General features: G+C 39.6%; 1 protein-coding gene across 1 annotated transcript in view; it reads left to right on the top strand.

Moving 5' to 3' along the window:
* The window catches only part of LOC104287836 (nodal modulator 1), a 30947-nt gene that overhangs the window by 3427 nt on the left and 4432 nt on the right, over window positions 1-23088 (top strand). Inside the window, exons 2-27 of the mRNA XM_009886570.1 lie at window positions 235-324; window positions 1600-1645; window positions 2082-2182; window positions 2306-2412; window positions 2601-2673; window positions 3191-3343; window positions 4510-4647; window positions 5413-5502; window positions 6128-6233; window positions 6630-6780; window positions 8283-8460; window positions 9211-9352; window positions 10298-10429; window positions 11204-11340; window positions 11619-11706; window positions 12609-12672; window positions 13877-13972; window positions 16037-16246; window positions 16502-16584; window positions 17591-17750; window positions 17875-18001; window positions 18640-18753; window positions 19428-19555; window positions 20129-20270; window positions 21116-21199; window positions 22690-22800. Coding sequence (XP_009884872.1) covers window positions 235-324; window positions 1600-1645; window positions 2082-2182; window positions 2306-2412; window positions 2601-2673; window positions 3191-3343; window positions 4510-4647; window positions 5413-5502; window positions 6128-6233; window positions 6630-6780; window positions 8283-8460; window positions 9211-9352; window positions 10298-10429; window positions 11204-11340; window positions 11619-11706; window positions 12609-12672; window positions 13877-13972; window positions 16037-16246; window positions 16502-16584; window positions 17591-17750; window positions 17875-18001; window positions 18640-18753; window positions 19428-19555; window positions 20129-20270; window positions 21116-21199; window positions 22690-22800 — 3051 coding nt within the window. The remainder of the gene's footprint in view (window positions 1-234; window positions 325-1599; window positions 1646-2081; window positions 2183-2305; window positions 2413-2600; window positions 2674-3190; window positions 3344-4509; window positions 4648-5412; window positions 5503-6127; window positions 6234-6629; window positions 6781-8282; window positions 8461-9210; window positions 9353-10297; window positions 10430-11203; window positions 11341-11618; window positions 11707-12608; window positions 12673-13876; window positions 13973-16036; window positions 16247-16501; window positions 16585-17590; window positions 17751-17874; window positions 18002-18639; window positions 18754-19427; window positions 19556-20128; window positions 20271-21115; window positions 21200-22689; window positions 22801-23088) is intronic.

The raw sequence follows: 23088 nt of genomic DNA, 5'->3' as shown, positions 1-23088 counted from the left end.
GCTGTGGTCGCGGCCGGGAGTCGGTAGCAGTGGGGCTCATTGAGCGAGCCCGGGACGGAGCGGCGCGGCTCTGCCTGGCAGATCGCGGCCGCCTTGCCGTGAACCTTCTCCCGTTGCCCTCTGGGGACACCCCGGTGCTGCTGTGTAAAAGCACTCGGTTAGAGAATGCCCGGTTCCAGCTTTGCTCACTTTTTAAAAAATATCTTTTTGTGTTCTTTTGTTTGTTTCTTTTAGATTAAGTTATATACAAAACATGGTACTCTGAAATACCAGACAGATTGTGCTCCAAACAATGGGTATTTCATGATTCCCCTCTACGATAAGGTAAGAAACTGAAATCCCAGTGCCATCGCCTCCGTGCTGGAGGCAGGAGCTGCCCCCACGTTCAGGTCTGCCAGCACACTAAACATCAGCACAACACCTGCCCATGAAACATTTGACTCGGGACATATAGTTTGGTTTCGACCCAACGTTCAGCTGTTCATTTTGGTATTAACTTTTATTTCTCAGTGCTAAGTATTACCATGAGAAAAGCCACGTAACTTTAGCTGTGGTGCTGTGTTTGTGCTGTTCATCTGAATGACTGTGGCACTGGGACCTGAGTTCCTGCCAACAACCACGTGCAAGCAGCTGTGCAGGTGCTGCACAAAAAGTAGCGGTTCCTACAGAGTACAGATAAAGCTTTCAGTTATCTATCGATAGAAATGAAAATAAATCATAAAACACATGAGAATGTGTTTTGATATGACTGAATTGAAAATGATTGACAAACTGCAGATATTAAAAATGTCTTAAGAAAGTAATGATAGAGGAAGCTCAGAATGTGTCAGAGGTTTGATGTCTATTTAGACTGGAAAGATGTTTACATTCAAATTAAATACAAGCTGCTCTCAGATGTTCTAAGTATTTTGTTCTTTTAAAGAGCTAGTGAACTTAGGCATGAGACATAGAATCATGGAATGGTTTGGGTTGGAAGGGACCTTTAAAGGTCATCTTTCCCAAATCCTTCCCTTCCCAATCTAAGAATGTAAGATGCTTTCTAATCTCGGTGATTTCATTTTTAGGTATTTGAGCCTTTCCATGGATGAACTTCAGAACATATGTGGCAGAACATATGTGGTGCCCACTGATTTAAAGAGGATTTCTCTGTAGATTAATACCCTTTTTGGTGCTGAGCTTTTAATAGGATTGAAATTTTGTTATCCTGTGTTTGGGGAGAATGGTTGAGTAGGACCTCCTGGTGGAAATACTAAAGGCTGATTTAGAGCGCATCTGTTGGGGCAGGTAGAGAGATTTGAACACTTTCTAACACTAAGCTGCTTGAACATGAGCCAGGTTTGGTCTGGAAGTGGTATAAACGTGATGTCTCTTAATTTTTACTCCTAGCTGGCTGGATGTGAGCCCAGCATCCCAGCCTGTCTGGGCAGATATTGCTGCTGCTTTCAACAGAGTATCGTAGGTAGGAGGAAAGGACAATGGGCCACCTGAATCTTGTGTTACTCTCTGCGGCATGATGCTTGTGTTCTGACTTTTTTCTTTCACCCTTTAGCTAAATTGAATTTAGATCAGTGAAGACAGTTATTGCTTTTTTATTTTTAGGGGGATTTCATTCTTAAAATTGAGCCTCCCCTAGGGTGGAGTTTCGGTAAGTGCTCGTATGTCTTCTTACAACAGGCCAGTGTCTGCAATGTGGGACTTAACTATATCTAACTTGCAGTTGGCAGGAAAAATCAAGTGCTTTTCAAGAGAGATAAGCCCTGCTGTATAGTTCTGATAGCTAAAACATATTTACTGTGCCAGGGGAAAATAAAGCTATACGGTAGACACTGATGAAGTAACGCATGAACTGATTTGAAGGAATGTGGGGTTTTGACAGAAATGGCTGCAATGGGTGGGGGAAAGAGGGTTTTCAACATCAGGATTTGTGGGGGCTTTAACTTTGCTGAGGCAAGACTTCCAGAGCAACACTTTTGTGCTTGAGTTAATGCATTTCTGTGAGAGTTTTGTAAAGCTAAAGTAGAGCTGTTTCTTGATTGCTTTCTCACTAACTACCATGCTGTTTCATTGTTCTTCCCCTCCAGAACCAACCAGTGTAGACATCCATGTGGATGGCATTAACGACATTTGCACAAAGGGAGGTGATATTAACTTTGTGTTCACAGGGTTTTCTGTGAATGGAAAGGTTAGACTCCTTTATCTTTATTTATTCCATCTTATGCTAATTCTGCCTTCATAAAAACATTCTACTTCAGCTCTGCAAGTTATTTTTATCCGTTTATACTCTGGTTTCTCTTCATTTTGTCAGGTTCTCAGCAAAGGTCAGACATTAGGTCCTGCTGGAGTCCAGGTTGTGCTGAGAAATGCTGGCAGTGACATAAACATACAAGCAACTATTACACAACCTGGAGGAAAGTGAGTGTGGGTGGTGTATACTGTTCATTTACACAACATTCTTTCAGTTCTGCCATATCGACTGGGATTATCTTAGTTCTGAAATATTTTTTGTAACGTGTATAGAGTCTGAATAATTTTTCTGTAAAAAAAAAAAAAAAAAATTATGACTATTTCTGAAGAGACGTAACCCCTTTCTTGCCTTCCAGGTTTGCTTTCTTTAAAGTGCTTCCTGGCGAATATGAAATCTTTGCATCTCATCCTACCTGGATGTTGAAAGAGGTTAGAGCCTATAAAAGTTCTGTTTTACCTGTTTAGCGGGGGTGGATCTGCTAGACCTTGTCTTCATCAACTAGTGTGAGGAAGGGTTTTTGTGAGTGGACAGGGTTAGTGGAATTTTCATAAATTTAATTTAGGTAGTCAAGAAACTGCCTCGTGCAGGCCCAGTTTGGAGCTAGTGGAGCCAGCCAGGGAATGACTGGCGAATGAGCTCTTACTTTTGGTCATATATTTTGCAGGAGCTTCAATATTATAGCAGACGCTGTAATCCTTCCCCCTTGGGTTGCTTCCTTTCTGAGGAGCTCTGAGATCCTGACGAATTCCTAAATCAATGAAACGGGGAAGATGCTGTTTTGCAAAGAGTCTTTGTGTTTTGAGTAGATGGTGGACCCTCTTTGAATACTGCTGCTCTGGCTTCTGTTTCTGTTGTTGAATATATGGCTTCTGATTGTTATTTAGGTGCTGTAAATGAGATCTAATGCCTACTTTTGAAGAAAATGTATGTGTTTCTGTATTTCAGTCAAAGACAGTGGTACGGGTGACAAGTTCTAATGCTTATGCTGCTAGCCCTCTGATTGTTGCCGGCTACAATGTTTCTGGGTCAGTAAGGAGTGATGGAGAACCAATGAAAGGGGTCATGTTTCTCCTTTTTTCTTCTTCAGTCAGTAAAGAGGTAATAGTGTATTAATACCATTTCAATATGAGTATGGACATAAATAAGAAGCAGCTAAATAGCTTCTAGATTTGTATTTCCCTGTTACTCATCTCTGTCATTCATTGAGCTTGGCTTATAGAAAACATAAACTGTACAACCCCTCAAGCTGTATATATTTTTTTTTTTTTTTTTCTTTCCAGCAAGGCCCTTGCAGTACAACATTTGTGTACATGCTGAGTTTTCACATGACCTCCGTGGAATTACTCGGATCTGTAACGCAATAGCTATCTGTTTAAATCTTGGCAAAATTGAGGCTTAAGGTCTACATATATTTTGAACACCAGAAATTGGAAAATTCTTTTAATTTCAACTCTTTTGAACTCTTCGTTATTGTTTTCAACCAACCAGGTTCCTTAACAATCAGCTGTTCACGCACATAGAAAACTAGGGCTTGAACTGAAGCAAGCAACAAGTGCAAAATATAATATAGTTCATAGCATGGTATTGATCTGTGTATTCCCTGTAGGTCAGTAGGGTTAAGGGCTACAATTTTAAGGCAATATTTTTCCAGTTAAACCTTTTTGCATGTTAAACATTGGTTAGTAAATGGGTTCCCTCATAAGGATGACACTCCTCCACAGTGAAAGACCAGCTTCTGGCACAAGACACAAGATTTTGCCAGGCAAATCCTGAAACTCGCTGTACAGTAGCTGTAATTTGTCTTCAGCATGAGGTCTTAATTGCTCTTTGCCCTCTTGATGTGAAGGCAAAGTTCAACAGCTTCTATTGCCACCTTAAAAGTGTGTTATGAAATAGGTATGAAACATTTGGTCATGTACTGTGATTTGTTATGTAGAGTAGAGCTCTGTTCTGTAATGTTAACCTTGTCCACAGAACTGAAGTCAGTTAATATTAAGACAGGCAGTACATTTCTTGGGTACTGGAGGACGCTGAATTTTCCAATTTTCTGTCCTCGTTACCATAAAGTTGATGATTTGTTGTTTTTTCTTCTTTTACCTATCCATCAGTTGTAAGCCATGCTGTCAAACTTTGCCTCTAAAATGGTTTTGTACTTCCCTTCCTTCATTCACAGTATAGTATTTTGAACCTTCCCACACCCTCCCTGAAATTATTTTCTCTGTTCTCCCATGGGAAAAAAAGCTGTGTTGCATTTATTGCTGCAGGATGTTGTGGGCTGCAATATTTCTCCTGTGGATGGATTCCAGTCAAGGGATGAGTCTCTATCCTATTTATGCAGTGTTGTATCAAAAGAAGATGGATCTTTCAGCTTTCTTTCTCTGCCAAGTGGGAAATACACTGTGGTAAGTACCTAGAAGGTTCATTGCTTGTTTATCCGTTGGGTGTTAACTTTCATTTTCTAAAATAGATCATGCATAACTTTGCAGCTGTTAAAACAGAAGTAGTTGGAATATTTTGCATTGGATGAAATAGTTGGAATAGGAACCTCCAACCTAAAGTATATGACAGTGATAGGGGCTCTGTGGTGTGGTTTCTGAGGAAGGATTTATTTGCAAATCAGGCTCTGAATTACCTGAAAGCACTGGCCGGTCACAGAACCACAGCTAGAGGCTGCTGGGAGACTGAAAGTTTCAGTTGACTACAGCGACCTCATGTGCTTTAAGTTCTCTGCTTTCTTTTTTGCCCACTCTCTTTATTATGTCTGGGTAGAGCATGGTTGTCTGTGCACTGCCTAGAATGATTGTTCTGCATTTGTAGATTGCATGATCTAGAAGTGGCATTCAAACTTCTCTCATTCCTTTAACCATTCTGGTGAACCTATAGTCTCCTATCTATCTGTAAGCACTTGCACATCAAACTACCATTGCTGTGTTCTGAGTAGAGGGTTACTTTTCTGTCTCTTCGGATAATTTCATATGGTTTCCATCAAACAGTCTTGAAATACTGCCTTTATACTTATCTCCACCCCTCTGAATTACTTTTTCCAGAAAGTTTGTAGCCCATTTGACCCTTCATAGTGGTGTCTGATGGTGATAAGGACATGGAAAATGGTAAACAATTCTGTTGTCATAGCTTCTTAGGAGTCAAAACGATGTGTCTTCTTTCAGATACCATTCTACAGGGGAGAGAGAATTACCTTTGATGTTGCTCCATCTAGATTGGACTTCCTTGTAGAGCATGACAGTTTACAAATTGAGGTAAGGCATTCAGAGGAAACAATCTTTTTGTGCCATTCAGTCCTGTAAAGCTATAACTGATTTTAGCAGAAAGCAGGTGTATTATGGAAAAACTTCTTTGTAAGAAATTTGAAGACATTTGTTATCCATACCCTCTTGTATAGCAGATAGAATACAGTGTCTGGCATTGTGCTGTATTTTTACGTTTCAGTCCCTTTTACTAGGAAGAAACAAAATAGGGAAAAGCTGTCTACTGCATTCACTTTCCTGGGCATGTTGCAAACAGGCAGTAATACTTCAGGTTGCTTAAATTTACTCATTCAGTTTGTCAGATCTCCTGAGAAGAGCCTGTAAGTTTGTCTGGTTTGCAGAGTGCCTTCTGTAATGCTATTATAATCTGTGACTTGGGCCTTCTGAACTGTACAGATGCGGATGGATTGAGAATCTGTTCCTGTACTTAGGGGAGCAGTATGCTTGGAGATTGATACGTAATTTCATTGTGATTATTCTGGTAATATTTTTTTCCTAAAGCTGGAAATAAATTTCTGTATATGTGTATGTGGGGAAAACAGTTGGTGTTGATTGCTGTAGGTGTGTGTTTGGTTTTACTGAGTAAAGGTTAATGTTCACTTCTTTCCTATTTCAGCCCGTTTTCCATGTGATGGGTTTCTCTGTCACAGGCAGGGTGTTGAATGGTCCTGAAGGAGAAGGAGTTGCTGATGCCACTGTGACTCTGAACAATCAGATTAAAGGTATGCGGTGGTCTTGGTGTTTGTTGCTACAGTGACACCTGTGTTAAGCTTAAGTACAGGACTAGTGTATGAGATGGAATTAAGACTTCAGGATAATACACTACTTCTATTGCAGTTTACTTGAAATATTAAACTGGTTTTCCTGCGGTTGATTAATTTTGCATTTTCTGGCCTAGATGAGATTATTAGGTGTTCATTTGTTTTGCTGTAGAAAATTTCTTCTATTTTCTTTCCACCATATGCCAAGGTGTGCTTTGAAATACGGAAATGAAGGTTGGTTTAGTAAGAAAGCATAATGCTGTTTCTTTGTCGTGCAAAGTAAATTATCTTTTAACACATAAGGATAGGCAGTCAAGACATGCTCTGTTTTTGAACTCATCTCTTTATTTGTTACAGTAAAAACAAAAGCTGATGGCTCTTTCCGCCTTGAGAATATAACAACAGGTACATACACAATTCATGCCAGGAAAGAGCATCTCTTCTTTGATACTATTACAGTGAAGATCGCACCAAATACACCTCAGCTAGCAAACATCATTGCAACAGGGTAAGTACTGGTGTCGTGGTAAAAAAGTAATTTGATATGTGAACCAGGTCTTGAAAGTGGGTGGTCCTTTCCCATGTCGTGCCCAGACTTGCATATTGTTGTCAGGAACTAAATACTGCTCGAGAAATTCGAGGTAAATAGGACAGCGTCAGTGCAAGGTAGTACTTTGTCAACAGTATTTTGCTCAATACTAGTTAAGGCTCAGAGCACCCTCTTAATAACCTCTCCCTTGCAAATGAAGGTGCAAGGACATGGGTATATTGAGCAATTGTAGCACTGTATGTGAACCAAGAAAGGAGAGAGAGGCTTTCTGCTGCTGATGCTGCACTTCAGATACCCTCCTTCTGTGCAAGAGTGGAGTTGCATAACTGTCTAGTCCAGTGTTGTACCAAACATCTACATTTTATTACCCACCACTCTCAAGGTCATAGTTGTCTTGCATGTATTTTGTCTTTTTCGTGTTTGGGATTCTTTGACTGCTGGGACAAGAGGTAACAGGCACAAACTTGAATATAGGAAGTTCCATTGTAACACAAGGAGGAACTTCTTTACTTTGAGGGTGGCAGAGCACTGGCACAGGCTGCCCAGAGAGGCTGTGGAGTCTCCCACTCTGGAGACATTCAAAACCTGCCTGGACGCTGTCCTGTGCAACTGCTGTAGGTGACCCTGCCCTGGCAGGGGGGTTGGACTAGATGATCTCCAGAGGTTCCTTCCAACCCTGAGCATTCTGTGATTCTGTAGGCATAAGCCTGTGTAGTGGTAACAGGGTGCTTTTGGCAGTGTAAGGCAGTGGTGGGAGGTAAGTGTGAGCTGGGGAAGACAAAAGGGGTGTGGTTCTCTGTCCAGGAGCTTCTGGAGGAGAAAATAGTGGCAACCTCCTGGAGAAGTGAAAACTAGGAATCTACTGAGGCAAATGTCAAGTAGCTCATGCAGAATTAACTAATTAGAAAAAAACCCTGCAAGCTTTTAAATGATCGGTTACAGGTTTTTTCAGTGACTGAATATGGTGTACTGTTGAAGGTGAAAGGTAAAACTTAACAGCTTCTAATTTGTCATCTTGTCTTGTGTTTTCACAAATGTAGGTGTACCAGGGTGGTGTTCCAGTGAATTACCTATCATATGTGAGGTCTTTGACACAAAGCATTTCAAACCATTTAAAACCTGAGGGATGGCAGTTCTGAGTCAATTGCCTGCCTACCCAAAAGAAAAAAAATTAAAAAAGGCTTGAAGTGATTGGGTTGGTGTCGGGGAAGAGTGAAGCAAGTAGCTTGCAAATAAAAACGTAACATAACTTCATGGTGACTTGATTGTAAAAGAAAAGATCCCATTAATCGTACATGAGTTTGCACTAGCCCCACTGTGTTTGCTTATGGTATCTCCTTCATGTGTTACTACCTCAACATAGTGAGGTTTACTTCTTAAGGAAGTTTTAAACCAAGTATTTTTAAATGAGTTTTGTCAAATCGAGATATTTATTCTGACGGCTGGCTTTTACTTAACAGATTCAGTGTATGTGGCCGAATCTCAGTAACTCGTTTCCCTGACACAGTCAAACAGATTAGTAAATACAAGGTAACCATGATGCCTCAAGACAAGGACAAAGCATCACTGGTTACAACAGAAACTGACCCTCACGGAGCATTTTGTTTTAAGGCAAAATCGGGTACATACAATGTTCAGGTGAGAATGAGCTTCTGTTTCTTCATTGTAGGATTGCCATGAGATTTTAGAAGATTTTAAACATGTAATTTCTAAAATTTGAGAAGTTGAATTTAGATTTTCCTGGTCCTTTTCTCCTGTTTGCACTTTTTAAACAATATCAGTTATTTTCTTTTTGTTTTCTTAATAATGCTCCTTGTCCTTTACAGTTGTTCAAAGGAGATCAGGCCATTGGGGTTGAAAGTTCTAATTTCTCTCTCCTCTTAGTTGTGATGTCGCTTAGATCAATTCTTATTGTATATATGTTATCCTGTGAGTGAGACACGTAATGTGTACCTTTCTCAGGTGCCTAAACGGTTCCTGAGATTATAGGTCACAGCAGAACCTGTGGCACAACCACAGTGAATTTTGCATTGTGGGAGATAGTGCAGGCTGGGAGCTAAGGAAGTGCGTGGTTAGAAGGCCTCTAACTGTGCTCATAGATAATGAAATAGCCTAATGTAGAAGCAGCAGTGCATCCTGAAGTGAAATTCGCTCAGGCTTTTGAAACTGAGCTGTTTGGACAATTTTAAGTTCTGTTTTATTGCAGTTCTTTGGAGGATTTTTGGTACATAATTTTGAAAAGTATATTTGGGAAGCTGGTGCTTTGCCTGGGATTTACAGTAAATTTCAATTTTCTAATTTCTGATAAGTGTATTGAACTCAGCAGAGTGGGTGTACTTGGACTGGTATCTAAAAGCTGGTGATGTCTTGATGTCGTATACTCTACAGGTAATTATTCCAGAGGCTGAGACCAGAGCAGGATTGGCTTTGAAACCCAGAATGTTCCCTGTTACTGTTACAGACAGACCAGTAATGGATGTGACCTTCTCTCAGTTTTTGGCATCCATCTCAGGGAAGATTTCTTGTTTAGGTAAGTAAATTTTGAAAGTGAAGTAGAAATGGGAACAGAGAACTTTAGCACTGCATGTGTGAACGATCACTGTTTAGATCAAGACACTTGCTGTGGTTAGCCCCATGGGCAGATAAGTAAATGAACTTCCAGCGTGTGGGTAAAGCGGCTTTTTGGGAGACCTTAGAGCCTATAAGGTACCTTAATAAAATTTGGAATAAAGTTATGTACTTATTTTTAATACTTGCTAGGAATAAGCAAGCATTCCTTCCTCAGGAAGGAATTCTGTCCTGTTTGCTTTCCTCAGAAGATAGGTTAAGTTCTGGAAGGAAGTGCTTCTGGCTGAGACTAGGGATACTGTTCATCAATCAGAGAAGTACTGGAGGCAAAAAAGACGTTAAAAAACCCCCCCAAAAAACAGTGCCTGTAAAAACCTGTAGGATAGAGGCTCAGGCTGTTAACAGAAGCTTGCAATCTCTGTTCTATTTCATAAGCTTTTTGTCTTTATTTTAGTCTAAGGTCCTGTCTCCTGCTCTTTTCCTTGATTACCCACTGATTTCAGCAGTTGGTGATTGGAGTCTGACTTTTGTCATTTCTACCTCTTCCTTTTTCCCCTCTGAATCCTCTCTGCACTTGGTGTTCCCTCTCTCAGGTGTTTTCTGGGCCCTGTAGTCTCTGCAGAGCAAGGTGGACCCAGGGATTTTGTTGGCCTCTGGTTGTTAACTTGCCTTTAGATAAAAGGATATGACTAACAGTCTGGAACTTCCTAAAGAATGCAAAAAAGCACTAGTAAACATGTGCGTAAGAAAGAAGAGTAAGAGTTTTAATTGGAAATGTTCTCTACTGGAAGAGAGTAATCATAAGTACTTCTTCCAGTACACATGAAGCTTGCTTGTAGTGGGGGTTTTGGAGGCAAAGCTGGAAAGCCAGAATGCAATCTCATTTTCTGCTGTTGTTTCTGCACAGATGCTTGTGGTGATCTGACAGTGACATTACAGTCTGTGAGCCGCCAGGGTGAAAAACGCAACCTACAGCTCTCTGGAAACACGGACTCAGTGGCCTTCACATTTGAAAATGTGCTACCTGGCAAATACAAAGGTAGGATTATGGGGAACTGCTTGAAGTGTTACCTTAGTAGCTAAATTTCTGACTTAATCAGTATACTTCTGTTATTATGGATGCCGTTTACAGTATGTCCAATGTGGAACTAGTTGTGAAACTTGCGAGAATCTGGAAAAATACTATAACAGTGTTTCAAGTTTTCTGAGTCTTGTATGTTTAACCCTTTTGTCAGGTTACAGGTAACGGCTCCCCATAAGTCTATATGGCTGGTGTGAGGAAAAGAGGCTTTGTCATGAACTGCCTTGTCCCAAGCCTAAGAACAGGGGCACACCCTAGTTCTTCTGCTTCCAGAATATCTCTCCTAAGAGCAATACATGTTTTGACCAGCCTGTCTTGACCTACTATGAAAATAAATTGTTTTCCAGGGAAAGGTGTAGAAGGAGTATATACAGATGCTCTTTTTATACGTGAGTCAGAACATCTTTCCACCAGGTGAAATTGGAGTTAGGTTCTGATGTCCTTTAGCCTTCTTTGGTTTACCACGATGGTAGTGCACATTGCAGAACTTTCCAGGGTGACCAGACTTCATTATTACTTTATATAATAGCTTTTCTGTTACAAGCTGTGCTGGATTCCTGGTGATGCTGCAGTGCTGCCAGCCAGGTCTGTTACTACAGTCATTGTTGTATATCTGGCTTTGAAGATTATTGCCAGGGAAGTTAGAGTGATACAGGCTTTTTATACCACAAAACCTGTCCTTCTTCACACAGTTTTACATTACTAAAATGCTTTGTGTGGTGTGTATTCTAGTAAGCATTGTACATGAAGACTGGTGCTGGAAGAATAAGTCTTTGGAGTTGGAAGTCATGGAGGAAGATGTTTCAGGAGTAGAATTCAGGCAGACTGGATATATGCTGAGGTGTTCTCTTTCTCATGCAATTACACTGGTACGTAGGTAACAAACATCCTTGGATTTTTTTAATGAACTTGTGTAGGTAGGTTGGATAATGCCTGGAATCAAGGCTTTCTCATGTCTCTATGGAGTCATATAGCACAGCAACATTGATGTTTGGAGTGCTTTTGAGATTTGTCTCTTAGGTTTGGTAAAATGGTCTTGCGTTGGTAGCTGCTATAAAAGAGAAACATTAATGCATCTTCAGGCAGATACTTTTTTCATCTTATTGTTTGGTAGTTACTAATAGTGAATTGTGTTGTGGCTTCACAGGAATTTTATCAGGATGGAAATGGACCGGAGAACGTTGGTGTTTATAACCTGTCCAAAGGAGTTAATAGATTCTGTCTTTCAAAGCCAGGTAACAGCTCTAAAATGTTAGTTTAAAAAGCAAAAAAGAACCGGTCAACTAATACTGCTGGGAATTTAAAAAAAAAAAAATCTGTTGTGGTTTCTGAGAGGCATTGTTTTGTTTACATCTGTATATAAATGCTCTGTTCTGCATTTTTATAATTCTCCTACTATTTAGCCCTTCATCTAAATACAGATTCCAGAAGGAAAATAATTTCTTTTCTTTTTGGACTAGGTGAAGGGCTTTGATCTTTGATGAATGAAGAGCATGTTAAAGTAATTTTGTTCACATGGGTTCTATTTGTTAGTCACATTGGAATGTCACTGACGAATTGAAGTTTCATTTCAATACAGGATTTTTGTGGGATAACTGCTAAAAGTACCACAGGCTTATCTATAACAGGAAAAAAGAATGTTTTAAAATCAGGGTGGGTTTTTTTTTCTCCCTTTAATGTCTTAGAGCTGGTTCTCTGTTATGGCCTCTTAGCAAAACAGTTAATAAATATGTTTGGTTTTGATTCGGTTTTCAGCTTTGAACATTTCATCCTTAGAGCCAACGGTCTCATTCACAATATGATAATAGAGTGGTTCTATAATCAGTCAAAGAGTACCTACCATAGTAGGTTACTTCTGAGCTTGTTTGGTTCGTTGTGTTTGTAATTACGTTTATCTGTAGTGACGCCTAATTGTGTTTTATATCAGCGTGCATTAGAAATGCTGTGCAACGTCCAATAGTCATCTGTGACTGAAGAGAGGTGAATTAATTTAGAAGTGTCTATGTGAAAGGCAGCAGAAACATAGTAAAATTTTGTAATAGTTTCAATACCTCAGGTCTCATGTGATCTTGAGAATTCAGTCAACACAGTAAGCTTGAATTTTTCAGTGGGTCATTCTTTGACTTAATGTTTACAGGTGTATATGAAGTGACCCCACGTTCCTGCCACCAGTTTGAACATGAGTATTACACTTATGACACGTAAGAGCAAAATCTGTTTTTGATCTTATATGTATAGGTATGCTTTCATAAAGCTTTGTTCTGCTGCAGCTGTTTCCTTACAGCAATTCAGGATGTTTTGCACGGCTGACTCTAACCTATAGAGGGAGGCTTTAGCAAAGTGTAACACGTGTTCTCTTGCCCTTTCTGGTCCTAAAAAAAAATAAAAAAAATCAATTAATGATAGGCTCTAAAGGTGCTTTTGCTGCTTTAAATGGATGCTTTTGTCAGCCTTCTGTCTGTTTAATATTGGGCTTGCTTTGTAAGAAAGCAGAGATATTTCAGTGGAAACTGTTGATCACTTGTGAGAGTTGAAATGCAAAAGATAGGATAGTAGGTGTACTAGGAGGCATATACCACTGTTGTATGCCCCTAGTGCCATGACTCTGGTGATTTGATTCTGCTCACCCCAGTTTTTGCAGGCTGGATAAATATTCACCCTAATCACAAGTAAGCAGTGCTGATCTTCCTAAGTCAGCATTTTTTATTAGTTATTTATAAGTTACGGTTTAGCAATGTGCTTAGTGGCTCTTCGCTTCCAAAAAGAGGATTTCTGCTCTGAGGCTACTTCTGATTCAGAGAATAACAGAATCATAGAATGGTTTAGGTTGGAAGGGATCTTAAAGATTGTCTAGTTCCAGCCCCCCTGCCATTCATTAACATGGCAGAAAACAAATTCAGCATTCAAATCTGATTCTTTTCTGCTGTGTTAGTGAATTAAAAGTACTTAAAAGAGACATGTGCTAAACGTGAGAACCAGCACAAAGTGAATAAATGGATACAAGCAGAAAAACCTCTTTTGGCAGCAAAGCACCAAAGATGTCTTGGGGCATCTTGGTGAACTATGTCTAATATGACAAACTTTTGAGTGTCCTTCTGCTGTGTATAAAGGGATTGCACATATGAAATCAATCAAATCAGCTTTAGCTTGAGAGGAAGCAGGAGGCCCAAAGGAAGGAATTGATTTGGCCACTGTCATGCAGTGGTTTGGGCTTCAGAGCTGGAAAATGCTCCGTTTCCAATATGCTGTCATCTCAGCACTACAGCTTTGCTGTGTGATTTGTATATTGTCTTTTATAAAGCATTTCAAAGTTAAGAAGGGAGCACAAACTCTGCTAAATAAGATTGGGTTATTTTCTTTAGGAGGGAGACCTTGAATTAATCTCTTTGTTACTTTGATTTACAGGTCCTCTCCTAGTATACTGACACTCACTGCAGTTCGACACCATGTCCTCGGCACGATTGTAACAGATAAACTGATGGATGTGACTATTACCATTAAGTAAGAACAAAGAAATCTTGGGGCTATAAAAAGGGGAAGAAAAAGATCTGTCTGTCATGAAGTTTTACTCTGGTTTTAATACTGCAGTGGCTGCTTTCTAAGGGGATGGCATCCAGCTCTAGACTATGCTTTGAGTTCTTTGTAGATGGATAAATAATTCCCAGCCCTCATTTTGAACATTGTCACTTCATTTCAGTGTAGGCCCTTTCTACTTGTGTGTCATGGTAAAAAGGAATGATTTTCTGAGTTTTCGCACACTTTAATGAACTGAAATTTCAGCATTCAGAGGGTATTGTTTTAGCTTACGTCTGAGCTCTTTAGTGCTGGCATGTATTTTTTCCCTTTTTTGTTTCCTCAGAATGAGAATCTGCTGCTTTAGAGCACTGTTACTGGTGTGAAGACGATTATAAAAGGAAAACCATGCAGAGTGATTACACACTAATGGGCCAATTTATGTTTAGCTGAACAGACAGCTCACTAGGGAGCACTGATTTGTGAACAGCTTTAATTGTATGAGTTGCCAGATCTGCTTGGAAGTGTCTTACAATGATGAGTGCTTTATTAATGCTCTGCTGATGTCCACTTGTTCTAGACTATGGGTTCTCAAACTTTTTGAGTCTAGAAAACATCTCTTCAGAGAACAAATTACCTGCACAGCATTGCCTCAAATTCCCTGAGTTTAGTGAGCCTGTAACTGCGACTGCTGGACAATTACAGCAGCTGGAAAAGAAACATTGAGATAGCAGAGAGCCAATAAGACTTTTAAAACAACTTAGTGAGGAGGTGAATATTGTACCGACCTTCTAGGCTGGTTCTTAACAATTTTTGATGATGAAAAGAAATGTTTGAAAAAAGAGACTGTGGTAATTTATTATTAGTATCACGAGACTGTGTGCATATCTGTACAGATTTTTAATATGTTTTAAGACAAAAAAAGTTTTTTGATACATTTTTGTATTGTCTCTGGACTGCACAGAAGGAATTTAAAGCCTTGATAAAAGTTAGCGTGATAGAGCAATAGTATCTGTTTCTCTTAAAAAAGACAAAATAGAGCATAGATGAAGACTGAAGCGGGAGAAAGAACTATCCTGATAATCTAAAGTGGTTGTAGGAAAAGTAATCGTGATCATTTCAGTTCACTCCTGATAGAGAATTTTGTAACGTTGTGCATCAGTTTTTCAGACTGTTACAGAAAAGACAGAAGATAAGATACAAAGAATGGTTGGAGACTAGAAGAAATTGCTACGTAAGAGAGTATGTAAGATCAGGGAAGGTGAAACGAGATGCATTGTTCTGAGCTGGTTTAAAGGACTTGGTTAAACTTATCTAACAATCTGTTCAGTGGACAGTGACAAGACAGCTGGATAGTTCAAATGTGTAGGGCAGATAGGTTGGAACTTGGACGTTTTCCTGGGAATTGCCAGCTATTGGAAGTATTTATTTGTGATAGAAGTTATTTTCTGCTTGTATACTCTACTCGTGAGAGGTAGGTTCTGAGGGAAAGTTCCTAGTACTGAAAAAATAAGTGAGCTTACCAGTCTTTTTATTTATTTCTTTGTTAAGCTTGTTGTCAGGTTTGGAATTCTAGCCTTTCTCTTTTAGTTTAGGCCTTTGTTAAAGGTACTCTGGCAAGCTGATCCTTTGGCTTAAGAATTTACCACTCCTCCTGGCTTGTCAGTGCTTCTGTGGGAGGTTATTGCCCCTGCAGCAGAGCTGGTGTCTGGTACTGCAGTGGGATGCTGAGGCACGGCAGACGGGAGGAGGAGACTACAGGGCCGTAACTTCTCAAATGGTTATAGCATGATGGGGCAAAATTTGTGAGAGTTGCAAGTAGGTCCCTTTCTGCTAGGCTAGGTAGGTTGGCTTTCTAGTAGTAACAGACTGATACTGAGGTTAAAAGTTTTAATTATACTTGGAATAAATAGCAGAATTAAAAAGGAATGGATAAAAAAAAATATCCTGGGACTCTCTGCTGTGGTATATAGGCAGTAATTAACAGCTGTAACAATCTCTTATCATTCCGTACGAAAGGAGATGATTTTGTTTTCTCCTCCATGTTTTCAGGTCATCCATTGACAGTGAACCTGCCTTAGTTTTAGGGCCCCTGAAGTCTGTACAGGAGTTACGTAGGGAGCAGCAGCTGGCAGAAATTGAGGCCCGCCGACAAGAGAGAGAAAAAAAGGGTCAAGAGGACGAAGGAACAAAGCCACCAGTGCAAGAAATGGTGGAGGAACTCCAAGGACCATTCTTATATGAATTTTCATACTGGGCAAGGTAATACCAAGCTCCAATGGACAAGGAGTATTCTTTGTACTATTGTCTGGTGTTTCCACCAAACAGAATGATGACATTTTCCATATAGGAAAGAACTGCTGTATGGGTACTTGTGCCTGTTCTTGTTGACTGTCAGCTAAATGGAAACTAATACCACATGATAGATGGATTCTTGGGTCAATATGCAGTACTCTGTTCTTCATGAGAGCTGCTAATTCCATTTTCTTCTAATTGTATCTTATTTGTGTTTTATAGGTCTGGAGAGAAGATTACTGTGACACCCTCATCAAAAGAGCTGCTTTTCTACCCGCCTTATGTGGAAACAGTTGTTAGTGGAGGTAAATATAAAAAAAACCTAGTTTGAAAGGGGTAGATTTTTAAGGCAGAAATGTATCCTTACAGATGAACGTATGACTAGCTCTTCAAAGGCAATGTTAGGAAGGTTTCGATTGCAGCTATTTCTTTGGGCCAATTTCACTCTGGAATTTGGAAGCATGGGGATTTGGTAGAGGGTGCAAGTAAAGTTTTTATCAGCAAAATATCCTTCCAAGTTCTGAAAGACCACCTGGCACAAGAAGAAGGACTAGATTTCTGGTCATGACACCAGGTTCTCAGAATTGTTCATATTACTCTTATCTAGAAAAACAGTTGTGCAAAAGCAATGTTTGTATTCTGAGTTTGTTACCAGATTCAAGTTTATGTTAAGTTTTGGTTGTAGTAAATTACCATAATAAAAATACTTACAAAAAAGTAAACTTCAGAATGATCAGCGTTATCATCAATCAGTTGATGCTACTTTTTAAGTCAGTGTCCATCTTGCCCTCAGGTTCCTAAGTGAACATACTTCGTTTGAAATCCCTTGAAATTTTTGGGTGCCCCTTTTTATGTGCCTCTTCATTGTACATGTTCCAAGATACATTGGAGGGGAGGCGGAATAAAATTTTACGTATATCTTCAAAAATTACATACGCTGACCTGAATTTGATCTCGAAAAATTTTGTCAAAGCTCAATGTAATATCAGCTAGAAGGGAATACTGTTGGAATCTTCTCCATGTGGCTGCAGTGTATGTAACTTAGTGAATCCTCAAAGCACTTAGCAAATCCAGAGTGTTTGTTTTGGAAATGTGCTTATAGCTTTGGAACTTAGTTGTTGATTTAGTGAATGTTCAGATGTTTTAAGATGTGTTGAGAGGCCATAGAATTGTGTGCGTTGATCTCTTACTCTAAGGTAAAAGAACATTAACTGATCGGTTTGGAAGTAGTTAAAGTCTTGCTTTAAGACAGAATGGTGAGTGTATTTTTTACTTTCTTGTTTGTCCTAAATCCCCTTTGCAATGACCAAGAGAGTTGTCCTGGAAAGCTGATAGAGATTCATGGAAAAGCAGGCTTATTTCTGGAAGGGCGAATTCATCCTGAATTGGAAGGTGTTGAGATTGTCATTGGTGAAAAGGGAGCAACTTCTCCACTCATCACAGTTTTCACTGACGACAAAGGTGCTTACAGGTAATTGACAAATTTGTTTTGATCTTTTGGATTGTTTCGTTTAGGTACAATGGTGACTTGACAGTGTGTGTGAGATATCCAAGTGCTTTTTTTAAAACGAGTTCTTCTTTCCTTTTATTTGAAGTGTTGGACCACTCCACAGTGACTTGGAATATACAGTAACTGCTCAGAAAGAAGGGTTTGTTTTGACTGCAGTAGAAGGAACAGTTGGGGACTTCAAAGCGTTTGCTCTTGCTGGGGTGACGTTTGAGGTAATGTTCTAAACACTTTGGGTTCTGAATGAACAGTGTGTACTGTTAGAGCTAAGCAAGTGAAAAAGTTAACCCACGTGTCCCAGCCAAACACAAATGGGTGTGGTATTTGGGGATAGTTTTGTCATGGGGAAACAAATCTCAGTGGATGAGCTTAGTTGTAGACCATGACTTGCCATGTAGAAGATATTTTGCAAGGTTTATAGAGTGAAAGTTAGAGCCTGCAGTCCAAAAGACTGGCTTTACTTGCTTTTTTTTAGAGTTGGGCCACCTTCTCTTAATGAGTTTTATCCCTCCAGGTGATTTTTTCATGTACATTCTGGTCCAGCTAGTGCCTGTTCTATCTTTGGGATACTTTGCTCTGGCCCCCACAATGTCCTATGAAGTGATAGAGAATGACTGTTCTGGTGGCACATGCTATGTGCAGCTGTGACTGCCCAGATGTTGAGAGCACAAGCTTCTGTAGTCCTGCAGCCTCACAGGAGGGGATACACTGCAGGTGTGGCTCATTTTCCTCTCCTTACAGCTGAGTGCTCAGAGTCAGCACATCTGTGCACTCTTGAAGAGGCTTCTGAATTGAACCTTTCTTTGTAAAGCAACCCTCCTTACACTTAAAACTATTGCTTTTTCAAAAATAGATCAAATCAGAGGATGACCAAGCTCTTGCTGGAGTTCTCTTATCTCTCAGTGGAGGAGTGTTTCGGTCCAACCTCCTTACACAGGATAATGGCATGCTGACTTTTTCCAATCTGGTAAGTTGAAACTCGTTCTTCTGAATGTGGCTGCATGTGCAACGCTGTGTTACTTTGCCCTCCCAGATAGGGATGCTATTGGCTCTTGTCAGTGGCAGGGGAATGTATGGTCTCCTTTGAAATCATAACCCACAGTGAGAGATGTAGGTCCCTCAGACTGGGCAGCACTTACAATCTTAGCAAGTGAAAGATGTAAAATCTAAACTGGCAGGAGATTTCTCCCCAACAGGTAGTAGATGATGATTGATTTCAGTTACTAATTTGCAGTCTGTAAACATGAAACAAGCCAATTTGTTGATGATCATTTGAGAGTCTTTAGAGGAAAGAAATCTAATTAGGTTATTGATCTGTACATGTGTGTAGACATGCCTGAATAGTTTCCTTGCAGACATCTTTCTCTCTTGGTCGCTTTCCTGTCCTTGACATCTTGCAGTAAGGTGTTAGGGCCATAGTTTCCTTTCCTGCTTCAGGCTTTATCACCTGCTGGAGTCCCACTGGTTTATTGTCCTATGTGCTCCCTGTTTTTCAGCACTGACGTTTTCTGCCCAGTTTAACCTACAGTTGGGATGGAGAACTCTAGCTCTTCAGGGAGCTCTTGCAGAAACATAATTGTTTGGAGTTGGTGAATTTTTGTGTCACTGTCAGTGAACAGTTTGTTTTTTGCCTCTTTGCAGAGCCCAGGGCAGTATTATTTTAAACCCATGATGAAAGAGTTTCGCTTTGAACCATCATCACAAATGATTGAAGTGCAGGAAGGACAGAATCTTAAAATTCGGATAACTGGTTACAGAACAGCTTACAGGTCAGTAGAGCTGAAATGCTGTGCAAAATGTATCAGGACACACGCAAAGTGTGTGTTTTTTCCTGGTATACCTATGTTCTGAAGGTTTGTAGGGTACTTTTGAAGACACAATTTAACTTTATTATGCTGTGTATAAGTACTTTTTTTTAGCCTTTTCTCATGCATGTGGCTAAGCCCAGATGGCAGGACTATAAGGAAAAATATTGCTGTGAAAACACTGTGTCAGTGGCACTGGATGTTGCTTGTGCTGTGTCCAGTGGGACAGGAGACGGCTATTCTAGGGACAGTAGGCCATTTCAGGTATCTGATTTCAATATGCTTTCCTAGCCCTCGGGGGTAAGTGCTGCTGTTCATGGAGGTCAGGGAACTTGGATTCCTAAAGTTGTGCTCTGAACTGCAGTTAATTCTAATGCTTTAAACGGTTTTACATATACATTTTAAATTCCCCTTTTTTTTCTTCATGCTATGCTAAATATATGAAGTACTTTTTCCATCAGTTATAACTATAAAATGTCTTTAAAATGTGCATTAAACCAGCACCTGCACATCTGTGGCAATTGTTTCTCTTTATAGCTGTTATGGGACAGTTTCTTCTTTAAATGGCGAGCCTGAGCAGGGAGTCTCAGTAGAAGCTGTGGGGCAGAAGGATTGTAGCATCTATGGAGAAGACACGATAACTGATGAAGAGGGAAAATTCAGGCTACGGGGCCTGCTGGTAAGGATTAGAAAACTCCTGTCATTTGCTTTTATGTTAGTGTGATAATGGAGCAATAAAACATATTTTATTAATTAGCTACCGATTTCTGTTTTCCTATCACATTTGCTAGATCAGATTCCCTTGAGTCTCCCTGTGTTACGCCGTCACGTAGTGAACGTTTGTTCTAGTAAAGGGGGAAAAAGCTTTTAGTGTAAGTCTGTGGGACTTGCTGCCAGCATATTGTGATGGCCTCCCACAGACCCTGATCAGTTCCCATGACATGACGTAAACCCCTGGTTGATGCACTGAATGTGTGTAACAGGTGTTCAGGTGTTACAGCGGGCAATTTTCTTAGGCAAAAAAAATTGGGCAAGCATTAGTTTCTCTTGTGAAAATACAGTGACAGCGTATTTTTAGCAGGATATTGGGTGTATGTATGATGTTGATTGTGCAGCACGTATGTGCTGTAAGCTGTAATGCAGGAAACTTGGAAGCTGAATTTCTGTGACCATGATGTACGGAGTAAGCAATTATGCTGAAGTAGAAAGCAGTATTTGATCAGGTTTTAATCCTGTTTAATGTATTTTCTTTCTAGCTAAAACACTTCTTAGCAGATGATTTCTTTTAATACTGTAATGTAATAAACTAGTGAAAGTTCTGTGATAGGCTTTTTGTATTTGCTGGCAATGAACAGCACTAATGGTGTTATTGAGTTAAATTTTCTATTTGGGATAAGGGAAACTTTATCTGGATAGAGTTAGATCTGTTTGGGTGGTGTATCTTAAATGGAATCTCTTACTGTCTTCTGAAATTAAAGTACATATTATTCAGTGTTGGGATTTATCATTGAATGTTGCTTTTAGCCTGGTTGCGTGTATCATGTTCAACTCAAAGCTGAAGGCAATGATCACATTGAAAGAGCTTTGCCACAGCATCGCGCAATTGAGGTAATTTTTTCTTTTTTTGTAGTATCACTTAAATACAAAATGCATCTGTCTAGGCATTATGTCTGTTCTATCAGCGGCAGTGTAATTGAATGCATTCTGTTTAGACAAGTGGCTTTCAGCAAGTTAGCTCCCTAAATACGGGCCCCGTATTGTGTGTCAGCACTATAGCTTAAAATTGAAATAAGATAAAGCCCAAACAGTAAACAAGTGAGCAGGATTCTTTCACAGTCACAGAGACTACATCAAGAAACAAGAGAATAAATCTATAGGATACCTTTCAGCATTTCTTTATGGTGTGGAACAAAGCACAAGCGACTTGAGGATGTCATAAATTGTCATATTATGCTATCTTCTTATTTAGTTATTGATTGATAGATAGATTTTGTTATGCTTTATTTGGTCCAAATCCTCAGTCTTAATGTAGATGAAATTGTCATTCAGACTAGTAAATCTTTATAAAATGTAATAATAACTTTGAATTGAAAACTGATGAAATCTTGTTAAATATTCCTCCATCTTTACTGATTCAGATTAGTTGCCTTGTGTTTATCTCTTGACATGTAGCAAAGGTTAATTAGCCTTCGTTAGTTGTCCAGAACTTTTCAGTGGGAGATGGTCATTATTTGAGCTCAGACATGCACCTGACCAGGGTGCCCTGCTTTGCAGCAAAACAGAAGGGCAGAAATCTTTCAAGTCCTTGGCATCCTCTTGCTAAGAGTGCTTACTTGTTGGGAAGGGGAAGAGAATGGCAACCCAAATTCCAGAAAATCATATGAAGATTACGTACTGCAAGTGACAGCTGTATGCAGTAGCTTGTACTAATAGTATCCTGGCTAGCCTGCCATTTTCTCCAGGAGAGAGAGGCGTTTGAAAGACACCTACAGGAAAAATTTACAGCCTCAGTGGCACCAGACTGTTGATACAGCACCTGGCGGAACTGTAACCTGTCTGTTACTGTAGTTATTATTTGAGTAAATGTCTTTCATTACTCTGATCGGAGTTCAGATTTAGAAACACAAATGGTTTGTATTTTAAACAATTTTGAAGAAGGTGAAGTTATGTATTTTTAAAGTAGGTTATATTATGATATGAACATACTCCTCATTAGTCAACTGTATAAACATCCCAGCATAGTAATATGCATCTCTTGGCACAGATGCAAAATAGCGAGACCTGTGTTCAGACATCAGGCAGTCCTGTGTATGTAACTTAGCCTCTTCCAAAATAATGCATGCTATTGATACTTCTTCCATTTTTAGTTTAACTTAATGCCATAAGCCTTGTGCTGTTAATGTACAAGTCTGTAATTGCAAGCTGTGCGCTCTGGGCGAAAAGTACTTGCAATTGGAAAGCCTTCAAGTTTCCATGTTGCTAGTATAGAACAAAATTCATGTCTTGTTTAAAATTGTGAGCAGTATTCGTGTTGTGCTAACTGTCCTCTGTTAACTCTTCCTCTGCTGGTAAAAACATCCCTGTGTTTTGTGTTTCAGGTTGGGAACAGTGACATTGATGATGTTAATATTATAGCATTCCGGCAAATTAATCAGTTTGATTTAAGTGGGAATGTAATTACATCTTCTGAATATCTCTCCACATTATGTGTAAGTTCAAGCCTTTCATCTTTGTCAAGTGTATTTGCCATTGGTTTCCCAATGTTTTTTTGCAGGGTCACTGGAAATTGTTCAGTAGCTAGAGCACACATTTAATTCAAATTATGACTAATACTTTAATTTGAATTTGAATTCCGGATAGAATTAGGATTCCAGTGTTCCTCACTGGTTGGTTTTAATGTTTCCATTTTTCATGGGAGTATGTTTAAGAAATAATTTCTCAGGTTGGCCTGTACATTTCTGGGTCTGATTCCCTGATTAGGGATGTCCTGTCTGTAG

This window comes from Charadrius vociferus, unplaced genomic scaffold (assembly GCF_000708025.1).
Source record: "Charadrius vociferus isolate BGI_N301 unplaced genomic scaffold, ASM70802v2 scaffold46, whole genome shotgun sequence".
Taxonomy (NCBI): Eukaryota; Metazoa; Chordata; class Aves; order Charadriiformes; family Charadriidae; genus Charadrius; species Charadrius vociferus.
Note: the sequence above shows the minus strand (reverse complement) of the source record. Positions and strands in the feature narration are given on the sequence as shown.